The 11,230-nt window shown below is 50.2% G+C and overlaps 4 protein-coding genes across 4 annotated transcripts; 2 read left to right on the forward strand and 2 right to left on the reverse strand.

The window, feature by feature from the left end:
• Nucleotides 1-208: 208 nt before the first annotated feature.
• AtWU_03216 (Zn(II)2Cys6 transcription factor domain-containing protein) lies at nucleotides 209-2,243 on the reverse strand (the record flags this gene model as incomplete). Its single annotated transcript, XM_035498329.1, has 5 exons — nucleotides 209-958; nucleotides 1,010-1,144; nucleotides 1,193-1,557; nucleotides 1,618-1,990; nucleotides 2,121-2,243. The coding sequence occupies 5 exons, from the start codon at nucleotides 2,241-2,243 to the stop codon at nucleotides 209-211; spliced, it is 1,746 nt and encodes a 581-aa protein (XP_035354222.1).
• A 3,226-nt stretch (nucleotides 2,244-5,469) lies between these two features.
• AtWU_03217 (aminotransferase class IV) lies at nucleotides 5,470-6,456 on the reverse strand (the record flags this gene model as incomplete). Its single annotated transcript, XM_035498330.1, has 1 exon — nucleotides 5,470-6,456. One exon carries the CDS (start codon nucleotides 6,454-6,456, stop codon nucleotides 5,470-5,472), a length of 987 nt encoding a protein of 328 aa, XP_035354223.1.
• Nucleotides 6,457-7,235: 779 nt separating this feature from the next.
• AtWU_03218 (phosphotransferase enzyme family protein) lies at nucleotides 7,236-8,954 on the forward strand (the record flags this gene model as incomplete). Its single annotated transcript, XM_035498331.1, has 4 exons — nucleotides 7,236-7,626; nucleotides 7,685-8,065; nucleotides 8,122-8,315; nucleotides 8,403-8,954. 4 exons carry the CDS (start codon nucleotides 7,236-7,238, stop codon nucleotides 8,952-8,954), a joined length of 1,518 nt encoding a protein of 505 aa, XP_035354224.1.
• An 856-nt stretch (nucleotides 8,955-9,810) lies between these two features.
• On the forward strand, nucleotides 9,811-10,731 carry AtWU_03219 (uncharacterized protein; the record flags this gene model as incomplete). Its single annotated transcript, XM_035498332.1, has 1 exon — nucleotides 9,811-10,731. One exon carries the CDS (start codon nucleotides 9,811-9,813, stop codon nucleotides 10,729-10,731), a length of 921 nt encoding a protein of 306 aa, XP_035354225.1.
• Between the last annotated feature and the right edge of the window lie 499 nt (nucleotides 10,732-11,230).

The raw sequence follows: 11,230 nt of genomic DNA on the forward strand, positions 1-11,230 counted from the left end.
ATAACTTAACATCCAGCTCTTGTATCCAGCCATAACGCCTATATATGAGAATGAATGAAGTGTTGATCATGTAATCACACGTAGCAATGGTCATAACAATCGTAAAGCCTCCTCGCAATATCAAAAATAGGAATATCTGCTCAAAAGGATAGGGTCAGGGGAGAAATGAAGGGAGAGGTGGATGTATGGGAAAGTATCAACAAATAAATCATGGTTTTCCTTCACCCTTCACCGAAGAGGATGTGCATTTGTTGGAAAACACAGGGAGCTCGAATTTCCGACCGATATAGGTGAATATTTCCGCCATCGATTCCTTCTCAACCATGCCGTCTGCGAAGTTGTCAAAGGCTGTGCGGAGGATGAACATAACTCGTGATATCAGACAGCCCGGGATGTTTTGGGTGTAGTATTTCATGCTGCGGCAAATGTTGCACGCGTACTGATATCGTTCCTGGAGTCCAAGGACGCTGACTAGTCCCGGGTCGGTGGTGGAGATGATCAGGCCCAAGGCCCAGTAGAAGGTCATTGATGTCGCTAGAAGCAGGTCCGGGTACATGATATTTTGTCCCACTATTATTTGCATTGTGCTGGGGTTGCGGCACCTGAATTTGGGGAAGTCGTCGGTTGGGTCTGCTTCGCTTGGACTTTCCTCCCATAGCCCGCCTGACGGGTATGTATCGGCATACATGTTCTTCCATACTTGGAGAAGACCCTGAAGTTCGGTGGCTCGTTCCCAAATGGCACTCTGCATGTTGACTAGCTCTGATGGGGGCTTGTTCCCCCCCTTTAGTAGCGCTGAGAACTCGTCAACTTGGGCCAGATATCCGGGGATATGCACTGCAACATCTAGCAGGCGTTGGAGGATGTCCTTGGCCGGTCCGTCTCCCGGCCATGGGACTGTCAACCAATCCTTTTCTGCAAGGAAAGTAGGCTTCCGATGTACCAAGGCTGCCGTGACCTGGCCAGTTTGTCAGATTCGTTTTCAAAAATGATGATAGTTTTATCTTACCCAATACATCCGAAGGTCAACATACAAAGAGCGCTCAATGCCATGTCGATGTCGATATGGTGTTCGAGTCCGTAAAAGCTCCAAACCACCCAGCTGATGCTTGAGAAGTGAGTCTTTTGATGTTTGCTTAAAGGCCTATTCCGACATTAGCGAAGGATCGCGCAAGCAACAAGCAGGACTCACTTCTATGATAGTAGCTAGAAGAACGACGACAAGGACCTCGGTCGACTTGCCCTGCTGAGGGTCATACAAAGCATGTTGAAGGGAGCGCAAGACTCGGAGGTAACGCGAGTGTCCAGCTACCTCGACTGAGCGGTTTCCATCGCGCCGGCCGGCGAATGTGAGAGATGCCGCTTCAAACGCACTGCATAGAATCGGCGAAAAAACTCGCAAGGACCGAGCTTCACGTAACGCAATGGTGCCGCTGACTTGAGGGGGACTGAAATCAGTGACCAAGCGTTCAACATAAAATTCAATTAATGCGTTAGCTAGATTGGGATCAGTAAGGATGACTTTCTCTTTCAACAACGGTGGAGAGGAGGAACGACCTGGACCCTGGTGAGCGAAAGGGATATGCAAAGGTCGGGGAGGGTATGATAACCACGTACTTTCTTTACGTGTACGTTGCTCCTCCAGCACTACTGCGTTGGGTGAGGCCAAAGACTGATTGTCTGCAGCCTTGGAAGAAAGGTCTAGTTCATCCAACGATTCGTCCCCATCGTCAATCGAGTTGTCCGACTCCTTGATGGAGTAGAGCGCCTGGCCGCTCGGTAGCGATCCGTCTTCATCCTTGATGGCGGGAAGGTTGGCAAGTTGGCGAGCTTCGGCAAGCTGCTGTTTCAGATTCTCACAGGACCGAAGAAGGTTCTCGATTAAAGCCGATTGCTGGATGTAATGGCGGTCCCGCTTGCTGGTGCCGTATTCGCACTCGGACGGTGTACCGCGGAGGCAGCAGGCACCGCACGGCTTTACTCGGTCGCACTGTCAAGTCGCGCGTTAGTCAGGAGGGCACGACACCACGATGGTGAGACCTGCTCGGCATTTAAGACGGCTCCTAGCCCCCAAAGCACGCGCCGCGAACAATGGGTATTGATTTCAAAGACAACCATACCTTGACTTTGCGTTTGTGGCAGTTTAAGCACGAGTATGTGGGTCGGATCTTCTTTCGAGAGCCCGCTTTGGCACCTCCCGAAGCCTCAGGTGGATTGTTTCTGACGCCATCCCCAGAAGACATCTCGTTTACTCGCGTCCTGCTCGGCGTCGTTCAGAAAATAGCGGGCTACTGAATGGTTTGGTCTGACAGGGCGGGGAAGGGAAATCGTCGCTTGGCCCTGGAACACTGATCGTGTTGCTGTCAGGCAGAGAGAGATACTTATGCGAACAGGAACAGGAAAGATTGTTGGTGGGCGAACAAAGTCTATTGTGACACTCATTAAAACTGGGGGGTCTCTGGATTTGACTCGTAGCTCCGGCTAGTAAGGATCATAGAGACACACTTGAGTGGTGGCTTACACCAGGAGGATGACGATGTTCAGAGACCATCGCTTTCGCGGGCGACTCTTGTGCACCTTAATTCCGACCTGTCTTGGTTCCGAATGATCCTAGACCGTGGCTCCTTGAACGCTAATTTCATGCCGGCCTGTCAGATTTCATGCTAGGGTCCTGTCGGCTGTCCGCCTTTTATTTGTGACCGCGCGGATAAGGCAGAGGCGCACTCCGTTCTTCCGTACCTCTCACTCAGCTGAACGCCCGCCGGGGTTTGGTCCTCCTGGCTCTTTCCTGGTCCTTATGTTCCCGCTCTCCACTATTGGTGCAGGGGGGCTATAGTGGAGGTCGCAACAACAGCCAGACCAAATGGATGATGATGCGATAACGGACGTTGCACCAGAATATCCTTGTGACCTATCACCCCATCCAAAACAGAAAGAAAATAATCTACTCCGTACCGCGCGCGAGTGATCAATTGAGCAACCAAAGTCTCTCGCCACGCTCCTCGGTATTTCGGTACACAGCGATGTACCGGACAGAAGGCTCCAGACGTGTCCTGGCTGCCTAGGCTTGTGTGATATGGCTAAAGCAAATGCAGGCTCGTTGAGGCGGGAATTATTGGGGGACCTAAAGGGGCGAGGGAAGACAACCCCCTCTCAGGCAGTTGGGGGATCTTGCAGGGATCGGCGGTTTTAGCGTCGTGCGACAGGCTCGAAAAGCGGTGGTGATGCTTCGCTTTCCGGTTGGTGCGATCGGGGCTGGGGATGGACAGCAGCTGCATGGTCAGTCGAAAATGCAATACTATGGGGTAGGAGAGTTGCCCAGTATCCCTGCTGGACGACTCTAAGATATTTCCATCTGATGCGTCTAAGCCGGTTCATCAACAAACGGCGTAGAGCTTCGCAGAGGCAAGACTAAGAAGCGACAGAAACCTTGTCAGCAAGCGATCCAGCGCCTTTGGCCACGCAGACTAGTCCTAGTGCCGCGCTTATGTATGTCTTGCGCGAAGAGAAAAAGAAAAAAGGCACCACGAAGAAGTGGAACAAAAAAAGAAGCAAAGAAAAAGGCGGACCAGATAATCACCAAAACAGCAAGGGTATAAAATGAACCAGACAACTAACACACTGTAACTACTGATGTCCCTCCTTGCAGAGATTCTTGAACTCTTCACGCAATCGATCGTCATGGGAAACGTTTTTCTTGCTTATGACAGACCGTCCAGCATTTCCCTTTCCCTTCCACGGGATACTGGCAGGGAGAGAATAGAGCGCACTATAACATCTCGCTTATAGTCTTTTCCTGATGTTTGATTCGTGGTTTCCTTCGGCCGGAATAGCCAGCAATTTCGGACTTTCCTCATCCCTGTCACTGAAGGTCTTCGGAAAAGGAATCGAACCAATGTTTAATGCATGCATAGGATGATATGATCGGAAAAGGAGTCGAGGGGCAGGTGGGTTGACAGAGCGGGAAAGAGACGAGGATGAGATAATTGAAGTCACCTGCTCTCGCCGTCTCTTTCCACTTCCTTCTTTTCTACTATACTCTCTCCGTCTCCGCCATCCGGAATACGACGCGCGCAGTAATCAGAAACCGAAAAGATAGCCACTTACGAATTCGTGAGCGTTATATCTTGACGTAGTCAGAGCTGTATACCAGACTCGAAATCGTATTATGATATCTCCATACTGCGGTTATCCCTCATGCCCTTCTGATCACCGATCCTGACCATTTACGGATAACGGCAAAGAGGACAGTCGGAACTAACGAGATACAAGTACAGTAGCTCTGATTCTTTTCTCTTTCAAGGAGAGGTTCAGAGCGAAATTTATGTTAACAACATAGATACTTAGCAGGTAACCATCCTGCTACCGGCCGACGGTCTCAGTGCCGAGAAACATTGAAAGTAATAGTTTCAAGATATACAATCTAACTCTCATAATACTCTATACTATGAGACCGTATAAACTCGACACTATTTTGCGAGGTGCCAGGGCACTCTCAAAAGGCTTTCAACAGTCAGACCTGTCCTCTCTGAATCCTTCCATGCGGGAATGGTGAAGACGGCAGGAAGTAAGATTCGTGCCGACAGTCATGTCTAGTCATCTCCAGGACACATGAACCACTCACCTACTTCTCGCTTTTCCCCTTATTTATACCTGACAAAACTTAAGTAATCAAGGAGGAATCTGGAGGGAGTAGGAAGGGAGAACCTGGCAAGGAAAATAGCACGAATCCGGGGATGGCATGATCGCAACCGAGCAGCTGGCTAAACGCCCTTTTGTCGACAAACAAAGAAATCTCCTGAGCTCTTTCGAACTTCGTCATCCATCCCGGTTACTACCGATTCGTTTCCTCCAATTACCCGACCAGATTCAGTCTGGACAACCCACCAGGCCTTCTTTGGAATTGCTTGCTTATATCATCATTACCTTCCATGTGAATATGCTCTGATTGTTTCAGTCATCTTGCTCCCACATGAGTCGCCATAGCAAGTACATCGAGTCAATGGCTTTGGAGTCATGATAGTTGGGTGCCGGCAGAGTGATGCCGTCGCCTTCAATCTTGTCCACTCGGCTATTCAAAGAGTTTGTATTGGTCGACTTAAGTGAGGTTCTCTCTGTTGAAGGATAAGAATTATCATGAATATTATAGGCTGATCACAAAGTATCGAAATAGATTCTGCATAGAGTCACTTTATCTAGCCCAGAGACAAGTAACGGTGGTGACCTACAGCTGGCTTGGTCGTCTCCAGTCATCGCCTCTCGGGAAACCTTTCCAGAGCCTCGGTCTGAATAATGTTCGGTCATCGAGAAAGGCTATATCACCCCAGGAGTGGATATATTATCTACGGTAGACCCACGGAAACCACTGTCTGACGGGGACTTACCAGACCACGAAATAAGGACGCCAGATTGCCAACCTCGCTACGGACATGCAATATGTGAATATCAGCCATTATCACTTCCCTACAATCACAGCTTAGCCTTTGATTCTTCATCATCATATCTGATTGCGAAGCTGTAGGCTGGGTCATAATGCATCGCCCAATACCTGTCCCAGATCTTCTTGGTGATCGGACCAATCTGTCCCCCATTCACAGGCTTGCCATCCAACTCAGTGGTGGGCATGATTCCACCCGCTGTTGTGCACATGAAAATTTCATCACACTGATATACCAACTCGACTGGCACAGCCTCGAGGTGAACTTGGATTTCACACGCTCGTGCAACATCAATGACACTTGTCCTGGTGACACCATGTAGCACACCGCGATCAGGCGTATAGATCGCACCGTCCTTGATCAGAACAATATTATAACCGGATCCCTCCGTGAGATGGCCGTCTCCGTCCGTCAAGAACGGGTACATGGAACCACGATCCGCAGCCTCGAGCATACCTCGAGTCAAGTCACCCCATTGTAAGTTCTTCACGGTAGGGTCGATAGCCCCTGGGGGCACCCGACGAACAGTTCGCGTAATAACAGCACTTCCACCGACCCGTTGGACCTCTGGATCCATGACCCAGACATAGGGTTGCACAAACATGTATAGGTTGTTTACTAAATCCTCCGGCTTGACACCGCGAACGCTCTGCAGTCCCCGCGTCACAATCAGAGCCACATAAGCGTCCCGAATACCGCTTTGAGCGACCATCCTAACCAGGGATTTCTTCACTTCATCGCGAGATAGAGGCAACTTGAGACGCGATTTGGCGCAGGCCAAACCGAGTCGGGAGAGGTGGTCATCTAGGCGGAAGAACCGGCCGTCCCAGACAGAGATAACATCATAGGTTAGATCACTGCGCAGAAAGCCTTGGTCGATTAGGGGGATGCGGGCCTCCCTGAGGGGAACAAGTTGTCCTTCAACCCAGGCGATGCCCTTGGCGTAGGGATTTTTACTGGCTTCTAGTGTCGCTCGACGAATGGCATATCCAGTAAGAACTTGGTTCATGGATGCCATGATGCAGTAGACTGAAGTATCAAGACTTATAGTAGAACGAGTGGTCGGGTTTCGTCTTGATGATGGCCGAGAAGTGAGGGACACCCCAGGGGGGACGCTAGGTGGCTAAGAAGGATGGAGTCGAGAGTGACGTGTCTCCAAGGCAGGCTACCACGTTAAGTCAGATCGGAGAAGTGTACCTATGAGGGTGCATAATGCTGTCGGTGGGACACCGATAAGGAGCAAAGCCAGCATCCTTGCTTACCGGGCGCTCGAACAAGGCTACCATCGAGCGGGGAATACCATCCCGGGAGTTCGGGACCGTTGGCCTGCTGTCACTCACTTACTCCTCGGTTCCTTTGCATACGCATATTTCCCGGTACTATAGTGATGTGGACTATGACCCCTGCGGCTAGAATGTTACAAGGTTCAAGGGGTATCATATCTCATATTCATTAAGTTGTTAAGAGAGACTTATATTTTCTGTCACCAAAGTCCACTGTCTATTGCTAAGGAGCCAACAAACACAAGACACACGCCTTCATCCGCCCCTTCGATCGGTTTCCCATATAGACATATGACTATAGGCTTCGGAGGATAAGAGCGTTCCCCTTCCCCTTCCCTATTTCCCTCTGCTTCTCATTCCAAATTGTATCCTCTGGAATATGATACAGCAATCGTTAAGATTGGCTCATGCTACGCGCCAACTACCCCCTTTCTTCCGTTCGACAACAACAGGACTCGTTAGAAAACACACATTCCGCGTGGAGGATAGGGCATTCTATTCGCACTCAACGGCTATGAGGAACGCCCGGGGAGATTTGCGCATGTATCATACACCGACGTCTTACGATCACTCGACACCAACAGATATTGGACGCCATAATCGCAATGGTGTGCTCCTAGATATCGATCCACATAATTACACTAGTGGGCACTGGCTTCGGAATGACGAGGAGGAGCGAGCCTCTCGCTACATTCAATTCGATTTTGATGCCCTCTGTCGCAAAGTCCTTACTCTATCGCCAGGTGCACGTACCATCACGAGATGTCAAAAATTGGAAGGTGGTTTCAACCGGGTCTTCATTTTCGAACTGGACAACGACAAACGAGTGGTTGCAAGACTTCCGTTTTCGCTGGCTGGTCCGGCACAGCTGACTACCAGTTCTGAGATCGCAACGATCGAATATCGTAAGTTCCTCTCATCATTCTTTCGCTTCACTGGCTTATGGTGCACTCTGCTCTTCAGTGCAAGCCAATACTACCGTTCCTATACCCAAGATACTCGACTGGAGCAACGATGCCACGAGCATCGATAATCCCATTGGCAGCGAATACATCATCATGGAGCATGCAACTGGTGTTCAGTTGCACAAGAAGTGGCATGAAATGGACGGTAAAAAACGTATCAAGTGTATAGACGCAATCTACCGGAAGCTTAAAGAAGTGGTTGACCTACAGTTTCCGTGCTTTGGGAGTCTGTATTCTATACACAGTCCCGTAAGCCCCGACAACAAGCGTGTGCTTGACGGAGAATTCTGTATTGGACCACATTGTGGAACCAGATACTGGAATTGTGACGTTGGAAGAGGCCAAGCTTCACACGATACAAAACCCAACCGGGGGCCCTGTGGGTTATCAAAATCAACCCCACGGCTTCAGTATTGGCTAACCAATAACGGCTAGGGAATGACCTTTATGAATACTGCGATGGCCTTATTGATGCTGGTCTATCGAAGCTTCCGGCTGTGGACTCGGAAACGAAACGACGACCGATGTATCATGGCTCAGTCGAAACACACAAGATGCTTCTAGCTCAGACGCGAGACCTGATGAGATGCATGTCTCAGGATTCCCGGATAATGGACTGTGCGACACCAGTATAGTTTCACCCAGACCTTCACAAGAGGAACATATTTGTGTCAGAGGATGATCCTTCTGAGATAACGGCTATCATTGACTGGCAGGCCGCTAGCATTGAGCCGGCGTTTTGGTATGCGGATGAGATTCCCGACTTTGCAACGGAGAACGAGGTCTGCACTAGAGCATTTGATGTCTGCACCCAATTTCTTATACCCATGCTCTCAAAGCCGAGATTAATGGACCAAAATCTATCCCGACCGTTTCGCTACAGCTACAGGACGTGGAAGGATGGAGCTGTGGCACTACACCACGACTTGATTGACACATCTCAAAACTGGGAAAAGCTAGGCTTTGCAGGACCATGTCCGTACGCAGTTCCCCCACCGCTTGAACTGGCAGATCATCAGAAGAAGTATAGACTTTTTGAAGCAGCGCATAATCTGCGTTATGACCTGGCAGGCTTGCTCAACACAGCCACTGATGGCTGGGTGCCAACGGGCGACTGGGAGGCGGCGCAGACAGCGCATCATGAGATGTTTGATGGAATGTTGCAGGCCGTATTGACCAATCCTGAGATTGACGATCCTGATGAGCCTGTGAAGGATGAAGAGACACTGAGATCCATATGGCCCTTTGATATTTTAGGTTCCGCTTGAGTCTATTTGTCTGGACAATGGAAATGCCCATTACCTCGCGAAACTATTGAGCACCTATGTCACGGGGCTACGGAATAGGGGCTTGAGATGATGAATCAGAACTCCCAAAGATGGTTTAGATTCCGCAGTGACAGAATGAGAGCCTTTACAGTCACCGGTGGAAGTAGCATCTACCATGAACTCAAATCACAACTTTACATGACAATCGATGAGTGAGATATCAGCTCCACAATGGGGCGCCACTTCTCGCCTCCTGGGGGCGAGCAGCCCAAGTGGTCAATGCACAAGCTTCCAGAACATTGTTGAAGAAATACATCATGTAGGACAGGCCGGCCGCTTCTGAAGATATGGATCTACTATTGAACCATGATCCACCTTATAGTGGGCCAGTTTATTGTCCGCAAGTGATCGACCTCCCGCGTGTTCCCCCGGTTTGTCGCTGTCAGCAAACTTCGATAGTCGATCGGCTAACTTCTCCGTCAGATGCTCGGCCACGCGTAGACCTCGTATCCATGAGCTAATAACGCCCTTGCTTTCAGGGACCCCCTGATGCCGGTGAGGCGATCTTCTGCCGTTCATACCCTTAATCGTGCTTCACCCAGCGATCCCCTTCTAGTCTCTCCGCATCCGCACCCTCCCTGCATATGTTTCCACTTGCGCCATCCTGCCCATGAGGAGCAAATCGGAGGCCTGAGCGGCCCTTGTTGGCCCCATTGTCCTTGTATCCACTCGCAGATCCTCTTCTCCTCGGACCCTGAGGGTGGCGACCCTGGTCGACGTTCAATAAATCTCCCACTATCCTCCCTCCCCCTCACTACACCATGCCATCTTTGTCAACCATGTGTCCCCCTCACCCATGCTCCTCAAACGCGACACCCCTTCAGGGCGCCTTCTCCCCGACATATACCGAGACTCCCACCAAGTGCACATCTTCACGGCCTTTGCCGCCATCGCCTGCTACAATGCCATTGAACTCATCATCCTCTGTCTCTCGACCTTCAAACGCCGAGGCAGCGTCTACTTCTGGTCTCTCCTCGTGGCCTCCTTAAGCATCTTCCCGCAATGCGTAGGATATATTCTCCTCTTCTCCCGACCTCAAATCTCACCCTACGGCTCCGTCACTCTTATCATGATCGGCTGGTGCGGCATGATAACCGGCCACTCACTCGTCCTCTGGTCCCGTCTCCATCTCGTCCTCCAGGACCCCACAATCCTTCGATATCTACTCCGTCTCATCATCATGGACGACATCCTCCTCCAGATCCCCATAACTGTCCTCCTATACGGAACCGTTTCCACACACTGGAGACTCTTCAACCACGGATACAACATCATGGAGCGGATCCAGCTCGTCGGCTTCTGCCTCCAAGAAGGCCTCCTCTCCGGTCTGTATGTCTGGGAAGCTGCGAAGCTGCTACGACTTCGGCCTGAAGACCGACATCGTCGTATCCTAGCGCAGCTGATCGGGATTAATATCCTGGTATTGATACTGGATGTTGCCGTCGTCGGTATTCAGTACGCCGGGTACTATGCTTTGCAGGTTATGTTCAAGCCTGTCGCGTATAGCATTAAGCTGAAGCTGGAGTACGCGATACTCGGACGGCTGGTGGATGTTGTCAAGAAGGTCAATACTCAAGAGTCATTGAGTACTCAGGGCTTTGATATGCTGCCTTCGTCGTCGGAGGGATTGAGATCGAGAATGGAGAACCATGTAGATGGTGGCCTTGGGGGCTTTCTGTATCCTCAGAAGGTGTATACTTCGTCTCGGGGGTCTTAAAAGTCGTTTTGTATATAGTTATGATAGAATTGACGGCCGCATTGTCTTAGACAAGATGCTTCGCATTTGATTTCCTAAGACACTGCATTTACACTCCTAGTGCTTGGTGCCAGTCTCATTGTCTATCACGTATGCCATTTCCCTAAAACGACTTCTTACTCCATCGAACGCTAGCTTCCACACATGATCACACTATCACCCCATATCCGACATGCAAGTCACAATGCAGTGTAAATCAACGCCAAACTCCGTTACCATCAATCCATGCACCATAACCCCCGTACCACCATCCCGAACACCAATCCATCAACAACATGAACCACAACAACATCCCAACACTCCCCTCCCCACCTAACCAATCAATCAATCACACCAACTCCCACGGATTAATACTACGATCTCTCATCCTCTCCCGATCCTCCAACTGTCTCACCCTCCTCCTCAACGTCCCCAAATGCATCTCCATCTCCGTAAGAGCGCGTCTCAAAAACGGCAAATC

This window comes from Aspergillus tubingensis, assembly GCF_013340325.1.
Source record: "Aspergillus tubingensis WU-2223L DNA, scaffold_4, whole genome shotgun sequence".
Classification (NCBI taxonomy): Eukaryota; Fungi; Ascomycota; class Eurotiomycetes; order Eurotiales; family Aspergillaceae; genus Aspergillus; species Aspergillus tubingensis.